This window comes from Dendrobium catenatum, unplaced genomic scaffold, assembly GCF_001605985.2.
Source record: "Dendrobium catenatum unplaced genomic scaffold, ASM160598v2 fragScaff_scaffold_242, whole genome shotgun sequence".
Lineage (NCBI taxonomy): Eukaryota > Viridiplantae > Streptophyta > Magnoliopsida > Asparagales > Orchidaceae > Dendrobium > Dendrobium catenatum.
This window is the reverse complement of record NW_021318704.1, coordinates 22,751-49,762: the sequence shown is the minus strand read 5'-3', so window position 1 is coordinate 49,762 and position 27,012 is coordinate 22,751. Positions and strand designations below refer to the sequence as shown.

Sequence of the window (27,012 nt, the reverse complement as noted above, 5' to 3'; positions counted from 1 at the left end):
AGCCTCACCTCTTCTAGCACTCGAGGCTTTAGCCTTCTTGAGCTTATCAGAGTGACTCTCTGATCTTGACAGATTTAATTTCTCAACCTTGGCTACCCTGTCCAGCAAGTCTTGAAATGTGGGGATTGTAGTCATGCGTTAGCTCAAGAAAAATGGCATTAATGTACGAACCCCGCTATGCAGCCGTAGGATTCCATTTCCCTTAAGTCAGATTAAAGTTTACCATATTTTCCCTGAGGGTAAAGTCAAGGTTTAAAGATATGGGGTCCTTACTTCCTATGAGAGCAATCACTCATAGTTAATTACCCCTCTTACTACGTAAGAGAGAACTCTCGATTAAGGATGAATAAATTTTAGGTAATTTTAGTCTCAATAATGGGGGAAGTGGAGGTAAACCCGATCAAGATCTCATGGTTTCGTCGTCCCGGGTATACTATAGATTTTCTTCTACCAACACTAACAATCATTGACCGTAGTGTCCAGGGAATCTGATCAGCAGCCATGTGCCTCCTCTTAGGGATCCCGAGTAGACTAAAGTGGTTAAATGTGAGTTTTAATTTTTGTAAGGTATTTTGGGGTTTACATCTATTAGAATACCCAGAGATTTATTTAGTTTGGGATTTATGATTTCATTTAGAAGTAACACAAAATTTTGATTTGAAGTGAGTCTTATGACTTCATTAGAAAGTAGCCCAGGAATTTGGTTTGGATTGGGACTTACGGCTTTCGTAAAAAGTAGCCCGAGATTTTTATTTGGAATGGGGCTTACTGCTCTATTTATCAGTTGCCTAATGATGGGTCTTACAACCTAACTCTACAGTGAGGCTGCCCGGGGATTTTAATTATTTGGATAGGGCTTATGACTTTCCTTAGAAAGTAGCTTGAAAAGTGGGTCTTACAACTAATCCTTTTTAGACTAAGATGCCCAAGAGATTGAATTAGATTGTTTGGGTTTTAGGTTTATTACAATTTATTTAGTAATTTTCCTAAAATATTAGGGCTTACGACTTCAATTAGAAGTTGCCCAATGATGGGTCTAATGACCTAGCACTTTAAGCTAAATGGCCCAAGTGATGGGTCTTACAACCTAACCCTATAGACTAGGATGCACAAAAGTTTAAATTTGGCTTGAATTAGATTTGGATTAGGTCGTAGTGCTTCCTTAGAAGTTGCCTAATGATGGGTCTAACGACCTAGCACTTTAAGCTGTGGCCCGAGTGATGGATCTTACAACTTAGCCCTATAGACTAGAATGCCCAAATGAGGGGTCTAGGGTTGCATTATCACCTAACCATTTCCCTCAAAGGTCGGACTTACAACTTCTATTAGAAGTAGCCGGCGTTTTAATGGGGGGTTGACGTTAGGTTAATTTTTTTTTACTTAAAACTTTCCCCTAAGGTTGGACTAACGACTTTCCTAAAAAAGTTGTCGGGTAGTGGCCTTATAACCAAGTTTTTATAAACAAAGCTGCCCAAATGAGGGGTTTAGGGAAGTATTATCACCTAAACATTTCCCTCAGAGGTCGGACTTACGACTTCTATTACAAGTGGCCAGGAGTTTTAACTGAGGTTAAGAGTTAGGTTAATTTTACCTAAAACTTTCCCCTAAGATCAGACTTACTGATTTCCTACGAAAGTTGCCATATAATGGGTCTTACAACCTAAGGCTGCCCAAAAGTTTGGATTTGATTATTTGAGTGGACAGTAGTTGTTTGAAACAAGACCACCAGGGTTTTTAGTTGGTTGTTTGTGATTTTGATATTTCGGAGTTTTGACACTTATGTTAGTGTTTTAGTTGTTTTATTTTGAGCTCATAGTTTTTTTTTCTACTACAGCAGTCCACTGCTCTACCTATTTTTCTAGCACTATTGCTCTACTAGCTTTTTCGTACTCAGCTTTTCTTGCTTTCCAGTACTCTGTTTTACCTCCAGTAGCTAGATTTACCACTTTCCCGCATTGATTTAATTTTTTTATGAAGCACTGATTTTTTTGATTGCTTGTTTGCAGGCAAGTGGTGCTTGCAACAGTTCAGGGGATAGAGTCCACAAGTAGTTGTAGGAGCTCGTACAGGGGAGTTCTAGAGAGCATGCAGAGGAGAGTATCGAGTGATTTGTATTGTTATGGAGAGCTTGAGAGTCTTTGGAGAGTTTGAGAGGACTGTGTTGAAAGCTTGTATATATCTGATTAGTTGAAACATTGTCTTTCTTCTCTTTTTTTTATTGCATTTTGTTTTATTATTATTATTATTTTTATATGATTAATCAAATAATTAACCAATAAATCATTTTAAATTTCATTGCTCTCAAACTTTTAAATAACTCTTGAATTTTAAAACTCTCAGAATTTAAAACGCTCTCGTATTTTGAAATGCTCTTAGATAATTAATTTATTTGGATTTACATTTTAATTAGTTTTAATTTAATTAATTTCGATCAATTAATTCTTTTGATTAATTAATTTTCATTAATTTTAATTAAAAATAACTAATTAAAATTTACTCATTTCTTAAATTAAAATTTACCCATCAAGGGAGAAATCGGGACGGCACTGCCGTAATTTTTTCCAACCCAGACCTAAAGTCTAATGCGTAGGGTCTTCGATTTTAAACCATCTCACCAGGATCTATGATCGACTGCGTGAAGTCTTCAATTTGTTTCAACCAGCACAGATCTAAGATCAATGGCGCGGGGGCTTTAAATTTAAAACATCTGCCCGGATTAAAAATCAAAGGCGTCTTCGATTTCAAACCATCCCGGTCGGACCTAAGGTACGACGGCCCGGGGTCTTTGACCCCTGCTTAAGAAAAAAAAAAACTAAATTTTCTTCTCTTTTTTTCCTTCTTATTTTATAATGCAACATTATAATATAATATAGTATATATATATATATATATATATACATACATAATGTAATAAAGACAAGGAGAGTGAGAGCCCGATCAGGCATGGTCAGAGGCGGAAGTCACGAACGGGCGTCGCGCTCAGCCGGCTGGAGTCGTCCAATGGGGTCGATCGGCATCGAATGCAGGTAAAGGCGTGGGAGGCAAAGTCGAACAGTGATGGGAGCCGAGGAAGCTATGCATGCAATCCCCACACCGCGTGCGATCTCTCCCTTTTGTGAAGCAAACAAAGTCGGGAAGCACAAAGGAGTCGAGAGAAGCGACTCGTGCGATCTCCACCTCCTACGAATCGAAGGAGCAAAGTCAAACGGAAACGACGGAGCCAAAGAAGCAACTCGTGCGATCTCTTTACCTCCTATAGAGTGGCAAAACCGAACAACAAAGACGAAAAGGGAAGATCAAAGGCGAAGCCTCAATTCCTCTTGTGAAAGCAACGAAATCGAGCAAATGAGCATAAGTTATTTTTTCCTTCTTCGAATTTCGTCCTTTTATTATTTTGAATTGTCAGTGTCTCCGAAGAGGTGCATTTTTTTTGGCGAAGTGGGGCCGACAAAGGCAGTTGCTGCTATGATTGTTTTTTGTTCTAATTTTTTTAAGTCAACTCTATGCACAGGAAGGGTTGCATCTTGTCATCAATGTTTCCCATTAGCAATTGTACGGCATGCTCTTCTTCAAGTTGTTGCTCAAATTTCATGCGTAAATTTTGTCAGCGAGTAATATATTTCGTCACTGACTCATCCCTTCTCTTCTCCAGAGCGAGGTCAGCGATCGTTATCTTTTCAGTTGCACTAGTGAATCTCTTCACGAACATATTTTCCAATTATGTGAAAGTCTTCATAGAATCATTCGGCAGTTCAACATACCATTTAAAAGCAGTTGTTGTCAAACTGCTGACGAATTATCGGAAGAGTAAGGCATCGTTTCCCCCTATATTCCCACAGGTGGCCTTAAATTGTGTCAAATGCTCTCGAGGGTTGTTAGTACCATTGCAGGTATTGAACTTTAGGACTGAATACCCTTTCGGGTACAGCACTTGGTCGTATTCAACAAGGTACGGACGACCCTTACCCACCAACTTTTCTGCTTGATCAATGGCTATGATAGCCTTGATCTTTTCTGTGATTATTCCTTCCAATTTTGCAGCCGTCATAAGCTCAGAAGTACTTGCAATACTTTGTGGAGTGGGTTGGCGAACGACATTATGAGCCTCATGAACACCTTCAGGAGTGCCCCGTACTCCTGAAACTTGAGGCATTTGGGAGTTTGGAGAATCTGGAGAAGGATTAGGAATGGGACCGGCAGCAGTTCTCTGCATCATTTGCATCATTGCCCCCATCTGAGCCATCATCTCAGTCATCTTCGCATTAACTGAGAGATTTCTCTATCCTTTGCCCTCATTTTTCCTCTCATCTGTCGCCACATTTCAACGAGTGTGACGTCTTCAGGATCAAAAGGATTCTCCTCTACTTCCTCCACTTCCTCTTCTCCTTGGGAATGGCCACCTATGCCAGTGGTGAACCCCTCTCTGCGACGGCACCGATATACTTGCCTGGGTGGCGGTTGCCAACGATCGTCATCTTCATCGTCATCATAATCGGCGCCATCGTCGATGTCTACATGTGTCACCATATAGATAACTTCCATATCCAATGTGTTATTTATTTCATCAATTTCTTCTTTTAGATATTCTTCCATATTTTCTTCAATCTTTTCTTCTATATTTTCTCCTATATTCTCTTCTTTTTTCATATATTTTTCTTCTTCCTCTTCCAGTACTCGAATCTCCGAATAACGACGCCACTGGATTTCTAGTTCTTGATTTAACAAGAAGATTTCTTCGACCAGTGGGCTGCGATCAAAGTTGGATAACTCTTTGGGTGGAGTTAGTGAGCAACGGGATCCCCTAGAGGATTCTCCAAGGTGTCGACCGTCAGAATGGGCGCCGTCGTGGGCTTTTTTTGGGACCCATCTCTGACGTTATTTATAGGCGGGGGCGGATCTCCGGTAAGCTGCACCGGATGTCACGCCCAAATGAATGCCTCTTTCTCTTCTATCTTCTCTTTCTTCTTTGTGAGGCTTTGGCCTCCAAATTTTCTTTCCTTTTCGCCGTGACCTTTTAGCGGTGGATTCCCAAACAGGCAGTTCGGGTGTCACACCCCAATGTTCACCGTACCAAATATACTTTCTTTCCTTTCTCCCACCACAACAGTCAAGCGTTATCTTGGCGAAGTTCTTCTATCATTAGTTATCAATGGCCGATGATACTTCTTTTTCTTTAGCACTTTCTCTTTCACTGTTTTCAGGACTCGGTACACCCGAGCTGAGAGAGTCTTAAGCTCTTTCTTTCTTGGAGGGATTGGTGCTTCAGGCCGTTGATCCCAAAAAGATTTCTTTAGCTCCCTAGTAGAGCTATTTCTATTAACCCATTTCAGATTTGTGAACCCATTCCAGGTCGGAATGGAAGCTTCTAGCTCCTGGGCAGGCAGGTTTGATGGGTGCACAGGCACTAATTGCTGCTGAGCTCGAAGTTCAGCATCATCTTCCTTCTCTGCCTCCTTGTAAACCTTCCTCCAAATGAGCAGGCTTCAACATCGTATTTTTCACGTGCAGATAACTCGGTCGGCAAAGTGGTGGTGTTGGCAGTCACCACTGATACTCTTCCTCCGGCTACAACCCTCTTAGTACCAGGGCTTCAAGTTGCGACAAACTTTCGAACACAGAAACCCTCTAACGAGGATTTTCAGCAGCATTAATAGCATGTGACACTGGCAGATGCAACCAGTGTGTAGCAACTTCAGTAGAACTGGACCTCCTGGCAGGCCTTTCAGTTCTCACACCATTCAGAGGAACGGCGGTAGACCTCGCAACAACAGCAGGAAAATCGAGACTACTAAACTGGATGGTAGCTCCAATATTTTTAGTGTTAATAATCACATTTGCCAGCTGAATATTGGCACCACGCCCTTGTTGAACGGTGAATGAGGTATTATGTAGATGCATCTGCACGAATGAAAGGTAAGGGTTAGTAATCAGAATCTGATACATCACACCACACTGTCAAAGTGCAAAGACTTGCACATAACAGAAAATAAAAGTAGATAACATTAGCGAGCAATTTAAATAATATAAATTTAAAATACTTACTAAATGTGTTATCTCAATGGAATTGTTCGAACGATCATTTTTAGAATATTTAAAATTTTTTAATTCTTTGAATGATCATTTTGAAAAATATTCGAAATCTTGAATACGGGTTGAAATAGCCGCCACTATAACATTGAGACGACTAGCCAAAGATGAAAAGAGAAACTAATCTCTAGCGGAGTCACCAGAAATCTGTGGGCTCCAAAAATTTGGCTCCGGCCTCCACCCGTTGTTGTTTTTTCTTCGGCGAGGGAGTTTTAACGGATTAAGTTCCGGGGTAAATTTTGGAAAGAAGATGGGTTTGTAGATTGTGACCCAGAGATTTTGCCCTCATTTTGCGAGAACTTTATGATCTTAGTTCTGGTTTCCTATAGGCGCAAGACCTTATAGTTAATTATCCCTCATGATCACAAGAGAGAACTTTCGATTAAGGCTAGTTGTCAATCAGATACATATAAATGCTTGTTATCTGTCATATAGTAGCAGCATAAACATTGATATTTGAAAAGTTTGGATGTTTGGAAATTTGGGTTAAAATATTTGGGATATTTGATATTTAAAATTGAAAATTTCACCATCTTATACTTAAAGCGGATGGTGGGGGAATGGATGATGGACCCGATCAAGATCCCATGGTTTCGTCATCCCAGACCATCGTGGTCCCTGATCTACTAAGTCATAGGAGGTAGTCGACCCAACTTGACAGAAGGATCCTTGTCGGCAGCTATGGGTTGCTTCGTCTAAGGGTAGCTTGTAGAACTGGGGTAGATGTTTGTCTAAGGGGACAAATTTGAATCCACCTTAGCTAACAGAGGTCTTCGTGCCCTATCGATCATATACTATTGATTCATATCTCAAGGATTTGATGTCATTAAGGAGCGCATTGGCTTTGGCCATAACCGGTATTTTGTTCTGCCATTTAGAGGCAAAATCACTCGGTTCAGAGGGCCCTGGGTCATAAGCATTTATCTTGCGGTGCCATTTGGCGACAAAACCGTCGGTTAGAGGCACATACTATGTCCTTAATGGCAGTAGACTATTTAAGAATGGATCCTAATGATATTTTCGACTAGGCATTAACTCTTTGTGAGCTGAAGTATTTTTTTTAATGTCTACCTCGACAAACTATTGCGGATGGTAGATGAGCTTTGCTTTAAGCAATTTGATTGTTGAATTTTGATTTTAAATATCTTGATCTTGGGATTTTTTGAATTTTGGAATGGAGTTTGGAAGACATTTGAAATTATTTGTGGACCCCTCTAGTTGATATTTTCGTTCAGCATGACCATCATCGGGGTGAAAGAGGTTATTTCTATTTGAAAAAATTTATATTTTGTGGATGAACCTTCTCAACTCTGTCGAGCTGCCAACAGAGGATCGGGTTTCATAGGCTTTATGCATTTGTAAGTGAATTCTCATGATTATAGGTCTTGAAGGCCTAATATGAAAGTATTAAAACAAATATATCGATCACCACAACTGTGTATTTATTTGATGGTTCGAATCATGTCTACTATTTACCTGCTTAAGAGGATCGGGTACGAACTTAAATTTACTTATTAACCCGCGAAGCATCCCTAGACGTCACGTATGTACTAATAACAAGCTTGTCGGGGCCCATGCGAGTGTTTGGGGGCATTTTGTAATTATTTATTGAACATTATCGACTCCTATCTGCCTGCTTAGGAGGATCGGGTTCAAATTTATTGATCCGCACAGCATCCCTAGACGTCACGTGTGTACCAATTAACAGGCTCGTCGGGGCCCATGATGGTGTTTGATTATACTTACCCCTTATGTACCTATGTGTATACAAACTACGATGCATGTGCAGGGCATTCTTTGAAATATTTATAAATGTCTTCTATCCGCTCGCATGAATATTGCGGATTCGATGGCATTGCGTAGCAGCTTGTGGGTTGAGTTATTTGTTGCTTTGTAAAGGTAGACTGTCGTGCACTATTTGCATGATTTATGCAGGTAGATTGTAGTGCACTAACGAATCTTCTGCTTTACATTTATAGATGCATGTAGATAATATGTGGTATATAATGGGTCTTCTATGACATCCTGTAAAAGCTCGTATCTGCTACAGTTCTCTTCTGTATTTACCCTGTAGATGACACATCGGGTGTACAACGGCTCTTCTATAACGACTTGTAGATATTTTGCACTTGTCCTATCTCATTTGCTTCTGCTTGCAATAGCATGTAGTATGTATAACGAGTATTCTACAACCCCTTGGATATTTGTACTTCACTATGTATCATCTGTCATTGCTTATAGAGGGCTGGTGCATTTGACTGATGTTGGACAATTATTAACCATGGAGAAGTTATAGTGTCTTTACCACAACAATTGGTAGGTACCTCGAATGTGCTACAGACATGATGTCTTTTTCACCATTCTTAATGTACTTGATTGTAGACATGTCTTCTATAAACATTCGTCGACAAGTTGTATTGTCTTATACCATTTATATCTCTTCGTTAGTGCTTCTAGGTGGACGTAGAAAAGATTGCTACATCTACTTACATGCCTGTTGTGTTGACTGTATCAACTTTAGCTTTGTTATTCACGAGGCAATGTTGCAAAGTGTTTGCTTTATTTGCTAAATGCCTTTCATTCAGTCTCCAGGTTAGTTGCATTCATCACTATTGTGCATATGATAAATCACATATGATTGCTTGTAAACATTTCTGCTTTGATCTACGAGCAAATGATTGTATGCAAGAAGAGTCTTTCATCATTGCATATAGGCAATATATGTGTCTTTTGATGTGGACCGTTGTCGTTTGCAATTTGACCTCACAAGAATACTGATGTATTTATTGCATGTTCTTTATCATCACTTACGAGCAACCCTTTATTCTCCATTGCTAGTGAGTTATCACCTACCTGTATGATGATATCGTCCACCACTTCATTTCTCATGTCTTAGCAGTTAATGCAAGTTGTCCCAAATCATCAATCGCTTGAGCTTTCATTATCACTTGTGAGTGAAATATCTCACATATGAATTGCAATATTCATTAAAGTATTCTTGTGTATATATTTGTAATTTAGATTACACATTCTAATCAACCAATGATGGCATTTGGATTATTATTGCTCATTCAATGCTCAAGTTATCTTATTCAATTTATTGTCCTTAAATTTGCATGTAATAAGTTCCATGCTACTCAACTCATAAGCATATTCAAAGTAGGCTCAATTTTGATTTCAAGTTCTAGAATGAGTTTGAGTAGAAGTTCAAGGCCTTCATGTTTCCTACATCAGGTTCAAGTTCTTTATCCCAGGTAGTCACATTGAGTTCACTATAATTTGAGTCAAATGCTTGCAAGTTCAAGTCCCAAATAATCTTGTTGAGCTCAAGCCCAAGTTCAAAGTTCTATGTATTTGTTCTTTTAAATTTAAGTCCAAGTTCAAGTTAATATCATTTGGTCCAAATCAAGTCTAAGTGTTCAGCTAACAAGCTCAAGCCCTTGCTCAAATTGTTCAAGTCAAGTCCCTTGTGGTATTTTGAGTTCAATCAAGTTTAAGTCTTATATTTTTCAAAATCATTTAGGTCCATTTGGTTCAAGTCCGAGCTCACAAGTCCACTGTTGTTCAAATGTGTCCAATCAAGCTCAAGTACAATTTCATATTTACCTGAAATTTTGGCAGCCTCCCGGTGTCCCCCCCCTGCGTCCTCTCGCGTTTAGGGGAAAATTACAGGAAACTGGGAGTGTATGGTAGGTGTCCTCGGACGAGGACAATGCGGCCGTATTTATTTTCGTCCCCCACCACGCTAACAAAAGCGTGTATAGTTCTTCGATACCTGTTCCTAAAGAAAAGCAGTTGTTTCCCCGCAAACGGGTACTTATGGGTATCTCCACTTTGTCGTACGCATCGCACCGGGTTCCCATCTCACCACGGTAAGAAAAATGTGTATAGGCGGTTTTCCGGTGTGCCACGAACTCCGAAGAAGGGATTTGGGTGATTACCCGATTCGTCGAGAGCACCGCGACAAAATTCCTCCCACCACGCTAAGAAAAACATGTATAGGTGGTCGTTTTGTTGCGTTGCAACTTACAAGCATCGAAAGCGGGTTCTCGGAGTTTTAAGGTTCAAAAGATTAAACCTGCGTGGGGTCGGCACGTGGATCGAGGGAATGAGAGAGAGGCATTACTTCTCTTTTTTATAATAATTATTAATCATAAATAACCATAATTAATAATAGTTAATTATAATTAATAATTAATTAATTATAAATAATAATGATTAATTATAATTAATAATAATTAATTAATTATAATTAAAAATAATAATTAACTATAAATAATTACTTATGATTATTCTCTCTCTCTCTCTCTCTCTCTCTCTCTCTCTCTCTCTGGGTTGACAACCTACGAATAGGGCAGGGACGGGAGGAGCAAGGGCTCGGTTTGGTTTTGATCGGAGGGAGGGGCTTGGTTCGGTCTCTATGGTGAGAGGCGTCGAAGCAGCAGAGAGGGAATTTTGACGGGAGAGCAGATTGGGGAAGCAACGCTAAAGGCTTGCTCTCATCTCCCTTATATAGACCAAGTGCAGCGGCGTCGAGGCGAGCAAATCCCGGAACGGCGCCGAAGGAACAGTGACCTAACGGGATTTGCAGGAAGCGACTTCGTCAGCGGGATTCCTGGATCCGATGGGTACCCAGTATGATTTTGAGTCCTCTTTTTTTTTTCTTTGGGTATAACATGGAGGTTAACAAAAGGCTCCAAATTTCAACAAAAATTAAGACAACCTAACCCTAAGAAAACATCCTACTAACATACAATCATAAAGGAGTTCTCTAAACACCCCCTCCTTTGAATATTCTCTCCTAAACTACCAAAAAACCTTCCTAATTAATGCATGTTGGACCCCACATAGAGAGGCGGGTTTTATTCGTGTGGAACAGGCGTTCTACCCCCGATAGAAGCAAAGTCGATCCCTCCTGAACTGGCTGGACTAGTCTAACAGTAACCCCACCATGGCATCCTAGAGTGAGCCTTTCCACCATCTCCATATAATCACGATAAGTAGTTTACTTGGGTCCATGTTCACTAACAACTCGAAGTTCAACCGTTCGTCGAGTTGTCCCTGCCTTTCGATCACTAGAATCAATCCACACACACACTACACCTTTACGGATGTTGGATTCAAGTTTGTTTGTAGATGAAAAACACCCGTGCTAACAAGCAATCTCAATAAACAAAACAAAGAGCCTATAGTAATTATAGAGAAGAAACAAGAGGATTCAAGAAATAAAAATAAAGGCTAAGGAAATTCTAAAAACATGCTCTACTAAATCAGGTGATGTATGATTCAAAATCCGTCTCTCACTCATCATTTATAGGGATCCAATGGTTATAAATAAGGTTAAACCAAAAAAAAAGGTTAATGAGTATAAAATAAATTATGGCTAGTACAAGTTGTTCAAGATACTTGTCACAATCTGATGGATGTATTGCATGATTCTTCTCCTTCGCTCAATGTACAATTTTTGGTCCAATTCTCATTACCAAGTGTTTGTGAATGAGTTGAACAAGACAAGACCTCGAGATGGATCATGCTTGACAAGTCTATGGAGACAAGTCCTAAGGTTGCACTGGTGACCTCCTCGATGCCATTTTCAACTAGTTCAAATGTGAAGGGACGACACAACATGGACTGTGGTGATTGTGACCTCAAGATTGGCAGAGCATGGGAAAAATATTTACATCTTCCGGGGGGTGCAGCCTACGAGTGGATTGAAGAATGTTATTGACGGCTTAGTGGCTCGCGTGACAGCGCGTGGCGGCGAATTACTTAAGGAGGATGACTTTGGTCGATGAGATGAATCCCCCAAGGCCTGAAGGGATTTGGCGAAGGACTAGAATCACTATTGAGTGTGAACATCTCAGGTATCCCACCATAGTTGAGCTAAGGCCTTACTAATACCTCTAGGAGAGAACGCAACCATTATTGGTTAAGTCTTAGTTGTTACGATCCATCAGATCCGGGCTCTTTGGATGGAACATGTTAAGCACCTGTGGAATACCCAGAAAAACATGTACGAGTATGCATAAAGATTTGGACTTATTCCTACAAATTCCACCATGAATGTTTTTCTAACAATTTTACATACACATCCATTGTATGTTAAGATTAGGCCTACTTAGCAAGAAGAAAAAATTTTAATGCTTGCCAAATTTTTATATATTATTTTCACAATGGTAAAAAGCAACATATTAACTAGTAAGACAAGTTGCTAAATATATAGCACATTGTATTTGGTTCTAGAGGAGCATACAAGAAAAAGAAAATTAATGCGAAATAGTTTCTCTTCAAACACATCAAATAGAAGTACCTGTACAATAAATCTTGTCCATTTTGGAAATCTTGAATTTTTGTAACACCCCTAGCACGGGTCCCAGCCAAAGCTTCACTTGATATGTTGAGGAATTTTCGGTGAAACAATTTCTCTGGCTATTCATAAGGATGTATAGACGAAAGCATTTATTTAGGTCATTATAGAAAGAAAAAAAAAATATATATATATATATATATATATATATATATATATAACGCATCATGATAAGGCTGTCATCATTCACCATACACAAATTTATAAGTGCCAATATTTAACAACCATGCACAAATTTAGGTCATTATATTGTAATCCAGTTCGTATCATTTTTTTTGTGTTTAAATATTGCAGGTTGAATGTCTTCGAGGTGAATAAGCAAATAAATTGCCCTGTTATATGCAAAGATGGCATTTTTGGCAACCAAAATATTCAACATTCAACTAATACTCACAAGTTCGATCACACGAGTGAACTGAACAGCTAATTTTGATATGTAAGGAAACAAGTGTCACTCAGAAGACCAGGAGGCAAGAGCTAAGCTGGAAGTCCTAACTCACATACCAAAAAGCACAAGAGATTAAAATTTAGGGATAAAATTGTGGACCAAGTTGATGCATTTCCTTAAATCTTGAGTACCAGGATGTAATTTATAAGAGAATTATGTTGACTTCACGATGAATTTAGTGAAAGATATCAATGAGAACATATAGGGCAAGTATTATTAAGAATATTAAGTTATGAGCACACTTCATGTGAAGTTGAGCGTTATCTCATTAAAATATGATAAAATTAGAGAGTTCTTGATTGATGTCTGTAAAGGTCTAAAAGAATGTTCTCTTCATCCTCATGGTGCAAATCTTTATAGCATGGCATCATCTTTTAACCAGATAAAATACTAAGGTCAAACAAGTATGAGTGCAAATGCTGCATTCACTCAACATACAGTATTTCCAATAAATGCTGGAGCATTAGGAGGCTGGATGTAGAACTGGTATGCATTTTCACCTTCAATCTGCTCATGACATAAAAAAACATCAGATAACATATTTCAGAAAAAACACTATTGTACAAAAAAAATGTACCTGCAGAGAAGCTAATAATACCAGAGGATCAATGACACTGTCAGTAACGTACCTACTACAACGAGCCAATACAACCTGGGAAAATTTAACGCACAAACAAAATATAGTATTTCCTAAAAAAAATTAAATTTCAATAGATAGTAAACATTGCAATACTAAGCATTATAAATCTGAATTCATACTTCACTGGATCCAGTTTAAGAAAACTAGCAGTGATGCTGAGATTCGAGAAAATGTCAGAAAAAATTAATATTGCAATGCTTAAATATAAGCCCTAAATGAGCTTTTACTCGTTCTTTTACGTTTTCATCAGAATTATTAATCAAATAGTTAAGTTGAAAGGTAGTTTATGCATATTAAGAAAGATATAGCTAACCTTTACAAGATCTGAATGTCTTCTATTTATTATCTCCAAAGCTTTAGTTACAGAATCATTCCATGATGCTTTACAGGGAACATGACTGCAGCCAACAGTAGCTGTTCGCTGGATAGACTTTTCTAATTTATCAAATCGTCCTAATAACTGCATTAGCATCAAATAGAGTATAAATCATCAGAAAATTTCCAGCAAGACAATATAAACAAGGCACTTGTGTAGACCTGATTCATTGTGGCTATAAGCCCATTTACTGCTTTTTCCCATGTCAAAAGAAGGTAATCATCCCATGCAATAGTAGTAGCAAGCATTGAACCATCTTCAAACTCATCAAACTCAACCTGTTATTCACTTTAATAGGCAGGACCTTAACTACAAACTAGTATAGTATCACAACCTCATTTATAATCAGATGCGATAGCTAAGAATGGAAGTTAGTAAAGTACTGAAACAAAAAAGAATTTAGTGAATTACAAACCTGTGGAATAATGAAATAAAATGAACCGAACTCCTTCCACTCAGTAGAAATATTCCTCTTTGCATCAAACCGTATAGCACCATATGCACGAACAAGTGGGCAGTCTTTAGAGAGAAACCTTTAAATAATCAGATTTATTCTTTCGGTTATTATTCTTAAATGTGATGCCAAAGAATAGGCTATGTTATTGTTTTCATAATATGAGTAATCGAGAAAATACCTTTTTATACACTTCCAATCTTCCAAGCCGAAAGGATCAGATCCCCGAAAGGAAACAGCAGAGCCTACACCAGCAACACTCACAAAGCATTTCTCATCCTTGTCATGGTAACCTCCATGTTCGTTTCCCGATATGTCAATAAGATCCCGTTCTCTGTTCTGTCCTCGACCAGAGAAGTAGCAGCAAGGTAGATGATGCTGGGCATGTAGCCAATCTATGGCTCTGGCCTTCTCCATAATCGGTACCTACATTTCAACGAAAACAAGCTCATTCTGAATGTAATCCTTAACACTTATCCTCTCCACCATACAACATATTCAATTTGTAATTTGAGCGAGGGATTCGAATTTTTAATGTAGAAATTATGAGGGTGGTCTAAATAAGATTATAGCAGAAAAAATAATTTAAAAAATTATGTATTTTTATATTTCAAGAAAATTAGTATATATATATAATATATTTTTTTTTTTTTTTGGAAAATGTTTTTTGGGAAAATTTGGGACAAAGCCCATATATTAAAAAAGGAGGTTGCAAAGAGCACAAAAAAAAAACTCTATAACCAAATTACAAGTACAAAAAAAGCTGTGACAAAATATATAAACAGGAAATAAAAAAAATACCAAAATAGCAACAGGTTGTCTCAAACGGACTCAGGAGTGACCAGAACCAACAAATGTAGGAAGTGTGTGTAAGTCATGGCAAGAAAAAAAACTCAAGTGCCCAAAAGAAGCCACAAGAAGGAATAGCGCCCCCAGTTACCATCGGACCAGACCACGAGAACAGTCAGCAGGGTGTAGCAAGGTGCCAGGACAAATGCAGAATCAAAAACTGACGGTACAACGAGACAGTCTAGGGGGAAATGCAGATTGTCGGTTCCACACATCACAGTCCTAAGGGAGACAAAAAATGGCCCACATAGACCATCATTACGAGCTGAAGCACAAAGGGAAGGAGGAGTGTAGCATTTCAAAATTTTTCCAGTGAGAGACCTTTGCCAAGATAGCCTTAATGCTCTTGCAACAAATAGAGTTAGGGGCACTATGAATCCCAACAAAGCGTCAGTCATTCCTTTCCCACCAAAAAACATAAACCGAGCAGAAGATCACAAAAAAACAGAAGCTCTTCTCATAAGAGTTAAAATGTTGAACATCATAAAAAAATTCAAAACATATACAGCAAAGAAGGCCTAAATAGAAACCAATCCAAATACGGCAGAAGAAAAGATTGAACCGCAAAAGAGTAATCACACTGAAACATTAAATGCATGATACTTTCCTCCCCCTACAAGCAAAAGAGCAAGTGGCATGTATATGAATATTCCTTTTGGCTAACACATCAACTGTTTTTAAACAATCACGAGCCGCCAGCCAAGCAAAAGATGAAAATCTAAGGGCCAACTTTTTAAGCCATATGAACTTGTGCTAGAGAACTTGAAAAAAATTGCATTTTAAAAGTTTTGAATCAAGGATTATCAACTCCATTCCAAACAATAGTAGTAGAAGGGTTGTCTTGGATTAAAATAGAAGAAATGTTATGAATAGCTAGAGGAGCGAAAGAGTCCAGTAGCTTCCAGTTGCTAAGAGAAATAAACTCTTGCACAACGACGAAACCTTGGGCTGGCGGCTGCATGAAATCAGATACAACCTTGCCATTAACCCAAGGGTTCCAAAACATAGATAACTTGCAATTAACAACATCATCGTGAGGCTTAATGTTTTATCTAATACGAGATGCATTGTTACAAATAAACTTCCAGAATTTAGCAGCTTTATTGGGAGGGGGTTCTCAAGGTGAAACAAATTTGAATCTAAGCCAATCAGCGACCAAAAAATTGGTGTTAAACATCCGTAAAATAAAAGTGCATCTGTGTCCATGGTAAAGGGATTAGATGTCAGGGATACCCAACCAAGTGGGTAAACAGGTTTTGTTCCACGTAATAAGATGAAGTTTCTTGTCAGAGGTGGAGCCATGATACAAAAATCTTGAACAAAGTAGTCAATAGTTTTGCAGCATGACTTAGGTATGATAGCCCATTTGATCTAATAGGCAAGGGTGTTAGCAATAGTGAACCTCAAGAATTGTATTCTACCTGCAAAAGGCAAGAACTTGACTTTCCAACTAGTAAGTAGAGTAGAAATCCTACTCAAGGTTTAAAATTGCGTATTCGGGTATTGAGGCGTTTTTCGTTCGTGAGGCGAGGCGTAAGCCTCAAGGCGATTTGAGGCGTAAGCCTCAAAATCAAAAAATTGCGTAAACATAAAATAATAAATTTTGTATATACTAATGAGTAAATAATATATAAAACATAAAAATGCACAAGATAAATAGCAATGACATTAACATATCACATAAAAATGCACAAGATAAAGCCACCTCGCACTCTTCACTCTATGTTAAGTGCATTACACTTCTGAGGACTTTGAGGTAGGACAAGCACCTCTCCCTCAACATTAACTTAAAGTAATTAAGATCAGCAACACACCCTGTAAGTCATTGTATCTTCATGTTCGTCTTCTATGACAGCATGTCCAATATAGCTCTCACCTTATCTGAATTCACCATGATCTCTTCTAGCGTGTGGAGACCCCAAGAAACTATCTGATTCTGCACAAAAAATATACTTCAAAGGGTTAAGCAGCATATTATATGATCATCTCCCTCAAATCCAACAAGTGTTTCTCTAGCAACTTACTCTTCCCAATCAATTGACATACACCTTAATGCTCCTCCATTTATTGTCGTTGAAGAATTGGTCCTCAAGCACTACCAGATGGCTCGTATATTCTTCAAGCCAAATGGCATTACCATATAGTAGAGGAGCTCCTCCATAGTGATAAAGGCTACATTCTCAGAATCACTAGTGTTGAATTCGAATTTGTCTATTAAAGATAGTGAACTTTACTAGCAGGTCACGGCAGGTAGTATGTTTGATGTTATCCATGTTTACTAAGGGCTCTTATGGAAGTTCCTCGTCGAGTTAGGTAATCTTCTTGTCATTAGCATAATTCAATGCTCATCACACCTAAGAGGATGTTAATCCGAATTTATTTGCCGAAGATACTCGACTTTACTAGCACGTCAACCTGATGAGTTGAAACCTATATATAAGAATGGAAAGTACATAGAGGATGGAGAGAAAGAATTACATGTCTCGAACAAATAGAATATCCACTATTATTGAAAATGAAATTTTAGGGGTCTCCTAACTATTCTTCATGGCCACTTTATTTATAGGGTCATGAGGGCTACATGAAAGGCCATACAGAAAAAAAAAATTACAAGCCACACAGAATACTTGTACAACTGTACACACTAATATAAACATATGACGCCTCATGATAGGCTGCACGAGGATGAAGTCTACTGGCACTTGGACAAACTTAGTGATAAGAAGAAGGCTCCAAATAGGTATGCGAGTGAGTCCTGACGATAGGTCGAGAGTGATCTGCAACTTGTGCAAGAGATCTCGGATAGCCTTAAGGAGAAAGGCAAGTGAGACATAGCGGGAATGGCAAGTTGTAGGCTGGACAGTAATAGTTGACTGATGTGAGGAACTATCTACATAGGCACTTTCTATAGCTGAGCTTGGTGAGCTTAAATGTTCTGGGGGATGAGCAAATGATCGAGATAGTGATGAGTGGTGATTATTGAGGTAGAAACAAGTGGTGATTTAATGAAGAATATTAGATTCATCCCGTAAAAGGCGAGTTCCATAGTAGGCTCAAGCAACTAGAGCCTGTTGGATCTCCAAGAACAAGTCCCTCTGATAATCCCATCCGAGTTCTCTAAAGGAATCCCTCTCTAGGGTGAGTATCCTTGTCATGTCTCAGTACCATCTATTAAACACCTATGAAGGCATTAATGAGTATACAGCCGTGCACATTTTTATCTAGTGAAAGCCAAAGTCATATAAATTATGACCAAGAATCTAACTAACAAGCGGACTAGAGCATTGACCCTTAGAAGTAATAGGTAAAACAATCATCCTTAAGTCTCATTCAATCGCCTCATAAGCCATAAAGGGAACTTACAATGGGGGTGACCTAGCAAGCTAGTAAATTAAAATTTTCACAAATAGCTGTAAGGATTACATTAACCAAGCTCCCCTTGTTGATCAACAAAAAAACTGTTGATTTAGTAGTTCATGATCAATGTTGTGACCACCACTGCATCGTTGAAGAAATTTTCACTAAAATGGTCGCCAAGTTAACCTCGCCCATTTGAGGCCGCTCAAAACTTGCTACCACAACATTTATTATTTCATGCTCACCACTTCTAAGAGGATGTTGAATCCAAATTTTCCCTTAGAAGACACCTTAACTTTTTTATTTAGACTAATTAGGCTGAGGAATAGAGAAAAAACAAATGGTGAATAAAAAAAAACCCTATTATATTTAATATTATAAGTAGGGCAGTAAACTATACTCTCTCTTTATCGTTTGGTTATGGTTTTAAATGTTTTCATTGCTAATTCCTTTGTCATTTTCACAAATGCTATCCAAAAGAGCAAGTGAATAAAAAAACTAATGTATGCCCATACATAACCATATTAGTAACTCACAAGTGCCATATAGGATCTCCCCTGAGGAGCTCCGTCAAGAGGCATACTCTCCCAAAATGAGCCTCGCCTTGAGAAGCATCCTTCAAAGCAATGCCAGGTACCAATAGGTATTTGCCCCAATAAAGTTTGCATTGCCACAGCTACTCCACATGGAACTCAACCAATAATGCATATGTATCGAGCGAGTTCAACAACAAAACTCACCTCAACAAGCCTCACCTAAAGAGAAATGGAACATTGGAGGGCTTGGCTCCCCGAGCAGTACTCCCTAGCAAAAAGGCCATTTATTTCCCATAAATAACCCTAAGCTAAAGAAGACACACACATATAGAGCCAATTGCTATAGATTTTCCAACTACATTCATCCTCAACTCATAGCCACATCTGCATAGAAGATACATTGCTCGCCACAAATGGTTTGACACTTGTTTAGGGTACTCGCTTTTATGAATTCGCCCAAGATGAACAACCCTAAAGGGCTAATCCAAGGCAATCACCCAGAGGACTCGTCCAAGACACTCACCCCCGAGGACTCATTCAAGACACTCACCCCTGACTCCAAGGTTACTCTCCCCAAAGGACTCGCCTAGTGTGCTAGCCCAGGCTACTCATCAAAGGCATCTCAGGCCACGTCAGAGACAAATGGCTACGTGTATACATTTCAGCCTAGTCCAAGAGTTTATGCCAATTTGTATATGTTAAACCATATATTATTTCTCTATTGTTTCTAGGTATTGCCTTCTTTGTAACCCTATTAATCCTATAAATAAGAGGTAAAGAGGAATATTTGGGACTTCCTGACATTTTTGTTGAACACAAAGATTGCTTGGTTTCTCATATGCTATCTATACTCATTGATTTTCCATTCATATTATTTTGCTCTAGCTAGCCAAACTTGTTAGAAGGGTCAAAGCAGCCCCAATTAGCGGTTAACAACTGCTTCTAGAAGAAGAAACATATCAGCTAAATAAATGGTCTTGATTGAATTGATTTAATCACTTACCTCTAGCCGGATTATGCCGGAGTTGGTTCTCGGAGGATCGGCACGAAGAGCAGTGATAGCCAAATTGAGTTGCAAAAACGCCGACTCGGCGACGGCGACCGCGGGAAGCGTGCGGGTCTCGTGGATGATCAGCGGTTGATCTATGGAGATTGTGCCGCCATTTCCGTTCGTGTAGACTGAGCACGGGTGGTATCCCTGCCACATCATGCCTCCTATTGTTGACGACATTATCTAAAGGAAGATGAAGGTGCTGTATTGGGAAACTGTGTTGGCCATAAGTAGTATTGAATTCATGTTGGATTTAATAAACCCTTTAAATTAAAATTTAGTAAATTTTCATAGTATTAAAATCAAGGTTTTGAAAATCGGACCGGACAACGAACTGAAAGAATGAGAGGTTCACGATTCGACCGAACCGGATGATGTAATAAATAATAATATTATTAAAATTTATAAAATAAATGAGATATTTTCCTCTAATAATTTCACTCTACATTCCATTTTCATATTAAATAATCAAATAATATAAATATTGGTAAAGTTTCAACAAGCTCAACTTGCAAAAAACAAAGGATTGCGGAGCAAGATGGTTTATCAACAATTTTGTGATGTTTGATCAACAATTTTTGTAAAGTTTCAACAAGCTCAACTTGCACATGAGTAAAGATATTTCTTCTAAGCATATTAGAAAAAAAGTCTAACCTACATCTCACAAAACTATTTCCAAAGTCAAACATGTATCTAGCCAACATAAAATTTATAATTCTAACTGGTTAACACAATTAGTAGAGGAAATCATCTAGCTTAATACATAAGAACTCTAGCAACCATTTAACTCAGAAGGTAGAAAAGCGGTAAATAGTTAGTTCAAAAAGAGAAGAACCTATGAACCCTAGGTCGCAACTCCCAATCTCACACACAAAAAGTATTCTCCAGATTGCTTCCTCTCTGTCTCTCATTTCTCTCCTATTTTGGCTAGCAAAGGGATAAACAAGTGGAAAAGGAAATTGTCATGAACAGCTCGATCATCTCCCACATCCTATCCGCCCTTTCTTGTCTTCTTGATAGCACAAGCTGTATACTCCCAATCGAATGGAATGTTCATAGGCCCTAGTTCGACTGAATGAAAACACATGAATGCAATAAAAATATAAAAAACAAAATCTATGGCTTACCTGGAGCTGGACGACGACTAATTGGATTCTCACGGAAAGTCAAGCGCCGGCGGCTGTGAGGTCGGAGGAGTGCGAGAAAGACGGCTGGGATGAACGGAGATGGTGGAGGATTCCTTCGGCTTCGCTTGTGGATGGAGGAGTCGTGTAGGCGTCGAAGAGACGAATACTCGAAATAGAATACGCAGCTTACGATTAGGGCAGCGAGAATAGCGATCAAACTTCCCCACACTCGCGTTCGATCGTGGATGGACGGCTGAGATTTGTGAATTTTCTGGTTCTTCAAAAGCCGCCCGGTTCGGCAGTTTTTTGGCCGGTTTTGAAGACAGCTGATTCTATGATCAAACAGACCGCCCGTCAGACCTGTTCGCGGTTGAACTGGTAGAGCCGGTCCGGTCCGGTTTTGAAAACCTTGATTAAAATAAGAAAATTTAAAATCTTTACTAAATTTGATATTTAGAAAAGATAAAAGATTTTAAATCTTATAAAATTTTCAAATCCGGAGATTTAATAAATCATCAAATTTTAATAGTTAAATTCAAAAAAGTTAAATTAATAAAATTGATAGAATTTAAGCGTAGTATTTTCTCTCAAGAAAATTTAAGCAAAATCAAGCTTAAATTCTGCTTAAAATAAGATGCCAAATAACTCTGAAGATATTTTGGGTGGAAATGGAGAACCAGCACTTATATGACGGAAACATGACAGGATGAGAGCATGATGCAAGGGGATAGTCATCGGCGATCGAAACCTTTTGCTGGTTGCACATTTCATAGCTGATATAGATAAGTTGAAGCTTAGAGTACATACGAACGGTCCTACCATGGTGCAAAGAGCCAAGGTCGGATATTACTCTGTGAAGAGACGTGTGCGATGACGGCTATGAAAAATAGCTGTGCTAGACTAAATGCCCAAAATGCTTAAAAATAAATGGAAATTACTTTACAAGCCTTTTGCATGCATAACCAATAATGTTCATGCATTTTAAGATATTATTTAGTAAATGAAAATTATTTTTTAATTCCCTTTTTAATTTGTATGGCCTATTACTTCATAAGATATTGCTAGTAATACTAGAAAATAAAAGTATCGTGGATGCATTAAATTAAATTAACACTAAGAACTAGTATGATTGTTTGATGTTTGAAATCGTGATTTAAGAAATAAAAAAATTATTATGTTTATCATTTGTTTGAATAATTTTTTTAAACTTGGAAGCAATGATGTTTGAAATCGTAATTTAAGAAATAAAAAAATTATCAAGTTTATCATTTGTTTGAATAAATTTTTAAAATTTCACTGATAAATGTCTCAAAATGGATGTTTTTTCGATTAATGTTTCTTGTGCATGAGTCGTTTGTTGATTGATCCGGCTAAATCCTATTTCACAAATGCACCTACCGTTCAAGTAATAAAATGATTGAGAAAAATATTGTTCCCTCCAAGTTGATCTTATAAGCTAAATACTAATTTTTTTTCAACCAATAGCTTTATCTTATCAAAAGTAATTTTTAATGAGAAGTAATTTTAACATTTTTTTTAAGATTTTTCCAATTTATAATAAATTCTGAATTTATAATTAATTTGGTAAATATGTGCGATGTAAATGGATATATTAATTTTAGTTATGAACTGGAGCATAAATAATTACACATCTCCATTGAGCTCATTTGAATCTTAGTAAATGTATAAATAACCTTAATTAATCACACCTCACTACATGAAACATATTTTAGAGATCCCAAAATCCTAAGTCATATATCTTTGCTTTTATGAATTTTGTTTATGCTCTTCTAGTTGCTCCATTATGCCTCCATCGAGGTCATATATTGCACTAAGTTTTAAATTGTGAATAGCCATACAATATCTGTTATAATCCAGGAGCCCGAGCTAGCTTATGTTTCAATAATAACAAACATTACTATTATTTATTTGGATTCTCCTAATTGTTATTTTTTCATATGCTTTTGTGTAATATTATTGGCTCAAGACTGTGTATAATAGATTAATTTATGCAAGAGTCTATATATTTATCTTTAATCCTTTGGTATTATTAAGGCACTATTGAACCATTATGTTCATTCATCATTCATCACATCATTTTGCAGGTTTAACTATCTGTAATTGTCTTCCACCGTGGCATTATGGCAAATTGGTTATACAACTCTTAGTCTGATATACACTTGGTGACATACTACAATGCTTCATACTTAACACCTTGGTGACATACACTCGGATGAATTTCAGTCCTCTTTCTCTACATCATTGAACTGGCAACTCTGACGATAGAGTAAATGTAGTGTTATGGTGCTCTATATGTGGTGCTGCGGCGTTCCGATGCTCCTTCAATTTTAGAATATTTTGCTTCTTTCCTGTATAAAAAGAAGGAATTAATTGGCCTTATATATATATATATATATATATATACTCTTATCAAATTCCTTAAACTTCAATATATTACTTGTCCTCAAGTAATTCATATTGCACTTGAAACAATTTTTTTTTTTACTGGAACATAGTATTTGGAATTATAAAATTAATAATCTAAGTATTTATAAAGAAGAGAAGTCATAAAGTTTTCCAATTAAAATAATTTATAAAAACTCATTCTATCATTTTTTTGCTAATATTCCTTCTAAATTAAACTCCTAAGTGTATGTGATAATTTTCACAAACTTAGGGTAAATGTTTTTTGGAATTAAAGGAATTCACATCTTTAGTTAATTCACTAATCAATCTATAATTATTTTTAGGTATTATGATTCCAATAATTCATCTTAGAAGTGTAAAAAAGGGCCTAAACATAACGGGTGTCAATATTTAATAGTCCAATATTTAGTATTTTCAATTTCCTTTTCCTTTTTCTCATTTTCTGTTGGATTAACTAAGTACCTTATAATTTTTTTGAATAACAATATATTACTTCCACTATTTGTTTAAGTGGGTCTATACATTACTGTTATCAATTTTTAATAGTCCAATAATGGCCTTTTTTATTTTTAATTTAACTTTTTCATTTGTTAAATACTTCATAAATGTTTTGAATACTTGTCTTTTGCCTTCACTTTTATTCTATCAAAAATACATTAAGGGGTTCATAATTTTTCTCAACATGGGGGTCCATCTCCCAGCTCATAAATTTGCTAACCATGTTTGCACTATAATAATCTTGGTATGGAGCATCAAATGGCCATACATTTGATACATCACCTATCTAGTCTTAAAAGTTACTGACTAAATCTATTAACAAAAGTTGGATCTAATCTACTATATCCCATAGGTCTACCACCTAATCTCCTAACATCCTAGAATATCTACCCTGTCTTTAGTTAGGTTTGGTTGGTTGGTTAAATCACTCTCCTTGGTCAAACAATGAAAATTTAAAGATTGGATCTTAGATCTAGTAAGGGCAGATGCATGAAAGTTCTGCTCCTCTCCTAGGTTTCCTATGGATCCGTCAGCATCACATAACGCATAAATTAGGTAACGATAAACTAAGCACACTGTTGTAGATGATAAGTGCAAATTATGAACTATTTTATATATTTTATTTTCAGTGAAAATATGTAATTTTAGTTATTTTCTTGCAGAAAAATAAAAAAATGGTAGAAATTTTAAGAAGACTACAATCCCATGACATCCAACAAAACCATACTGCAACACCACCTTTAATATTGCCAAGGCACTAAAAATTAGACATTGCAATACCAAGTTCTTTATTTTCAAGCTTTGTGGCAGCAACACAACTAGCATCAAATCATTACCAACATTGTGGCATCAAAAACTTTATGAGATTGTTGCAATTTAGTTTTTGATTGGTTATATTCTTGCAAAATATATATTTTTGATGATTCTAAAAATTATTGGTTTGATTATAATTTTTCCTAACATATTTTTGATGTATTTATTTATTGTCTGTGTGTACTAACATTTCAAGGAATTCATACTCCGGATTGCTGAAGACTTCAAATCAAATCAGTTTAGGGTTTATTATAAATTTACTTTTTATTTTTCATTTTTATTGAGTCTGAGAGAGTGTGATTGTATTTGAGTAACTGTGCACACATACACCGAGGGAGAGTTTAAATTTTACAATTTTCAAACTGATCATACTATACAGAGTCATTTTGTACAGGTTGATTTGTTTAGTTATTTTTCCCCTGCGAGCAGTCAAATAAATAGAAAGTACAAAATTTTTCTAAGTATGAATTATACTGTACGATATGACATACATATGTACTCCATACAGTGTACTAGTTGGATGGGTCCCTTTTTGTGCAAACAAACTTGAAAATTTTCTGAATGATTCGTACCGTACAATGTCATCATCGTATGTATGCAATATAGTGTACGAGTTGGACGGGTCCCTTTTCATTCAGATGAACTTGAAATTTTTTTGAACGGTTCGTATCGTACGATGTCGTCATCGTATTTACGCCGTCTAGTGTACGAATTGGATGGGTCCCTTTTCATCCTGATGAACTTGAAATTTTTTTGAAGTGATCATACCGTACAATATCGTCATCGTACGTATGACATCTAAGGTACAAAATTGTGGGTTCCTTCTTCATCCCGACGAAGAAGAAAAATTTTCTAACTATTCATACTGGACGATCATCATGTATGAAATCATTTCATACCAATTCACATAATGTTCGTACATAACAATTTTTGAATTATTCATACGTACAAACTTACGATTGTGTACGCTCAAAATGGAAATTTATGTTTTTTAGACAATTTTCGTGTCTTTGATATAAAAGGTCCTCTAAAACTAACGTGAAAAGAGTTATTCTTTGTGAAGAGAAAGTGAAAGAGAGAGTGTGAGAGAGTGTTTGAGGGAGATTTCTTGTAAGTGGAATGTGAAGGGTTCACAAGGTTACTCTAAGGTATGGATCTCTTTATATTTTTTTAGTGATCACTCTTCCTTTCTTCTTTCTAGTTACTCATGAGAAGATCTTTGAAGAAGATTTGATACTCTGCTGACACTTAGAGGGTCTGAATAGATGACGGTACTCTGCCGACACTTCGAGGGTGTGAAGAGAAGACGATTCTCTGTCGACACTTGGAGGGTGTGAATAGATGACGATTCTCTGTCGATATTTGGAGAGTGTGAACAGATGACGGTTCTCTGCCATCACTTGGAGAGTGTGAAAGGATAATGGTTCTCTGCCATACCGGGGATTGGTGGAATAGAGGATTTGTAATTAAAGGCTTCTCTGCCTTGATGTGGGAGCAAAAGGAGAGACACTTTTATAATAGTGCAATACGTGAAGAGAGAGTCTTCAGCGAGTGGTTATAAGTCGTGTTTGATCGAACCATTATAAATCTTTGTGTCTTTTAAATTTTTGTACTTATTTTTTATAATTTAATTACTGTAGTTGAAAAGCTAATTTTTAAATTAAAAATCAAGTTGCTGAAATAGTTTATAAGGTTTTCTATTTAAAAATCCAAGAGCATTTTTTTAATTATCAATTCACCCCCTCTCTTGGTTAGCCTTGAAATAATAGCTTAGGTTTAACAACCTATATAGAATTAACAAGTGGTATCAGAGCTTTATTTCAAAACTATAAGTTTAGACTACTTTTTTAAAAATGAGAATGACTACTTTTAGAAATCAAAATACACTTGAAGGGTATTCGATCACTAGACCTCCATTATTTGATAATATCCCTTTTGATTTTTGGAAAATATACATGTCTACATTTCTGCAATCACTTGAT

At 37.1% G+C, this 27,012-nt stretch overlaps 1 protein-coding gene across 3 annotated transcripts in view; it reads right to left on the bottom strand.

The window, feature by feature from the left end:
• LOC110101454 (isochorismate synthase, chloroplastic) overlaps positions 1-20,385 on the bottom strand; it is a 71,629-nt gene extending 51,244 nt beyond the window's left edge. For 2 of the 3 annotated variants that reach the window (XR_002303689.2, XM_020829362.2), the window contains exons 1-8: positions 20,118-20,385; positions 14,554-14,798; positions 14,334-14,451; positions 14,080-14,196; positions 13,856-14,002; positions 13,480-13,554; positions 13,341-13,409; positions 12,398-12,516 (exon numbers count right to left, since the gene is read on the bottom strand). Coding sequence is in view for 2 of the 3 variants with exons in the window: in XM_020829362.2 (XP_020685021.1) it covers positions 12,398-12,516; positions 13,341-13,409; positions 13,480-13,554; positions 13,856-14,002; positions 14,080-14,196; positions 14,334-14,451; positions 14,554-14,798; positions 20,118-20,345 (1,118 nt within the window). In the remaining variant the exon portion in view is untranslated. The remainder of the gene's footprint in view (positions 1-12,397; positions 12,517-13,340; positions 13,410-13,479; positions 13,555-13,855; positions 14,003-14,079; positions 14,197-14,333; positions 14,452-14,553; positions 14,799-20,117) is intronic. The other variant, XM_028693213.1, reaches the window with a different exon arrangement.
• Between the last annotated feature and the right edge of the window lie 6,627 nt (positions 20,386-27,012).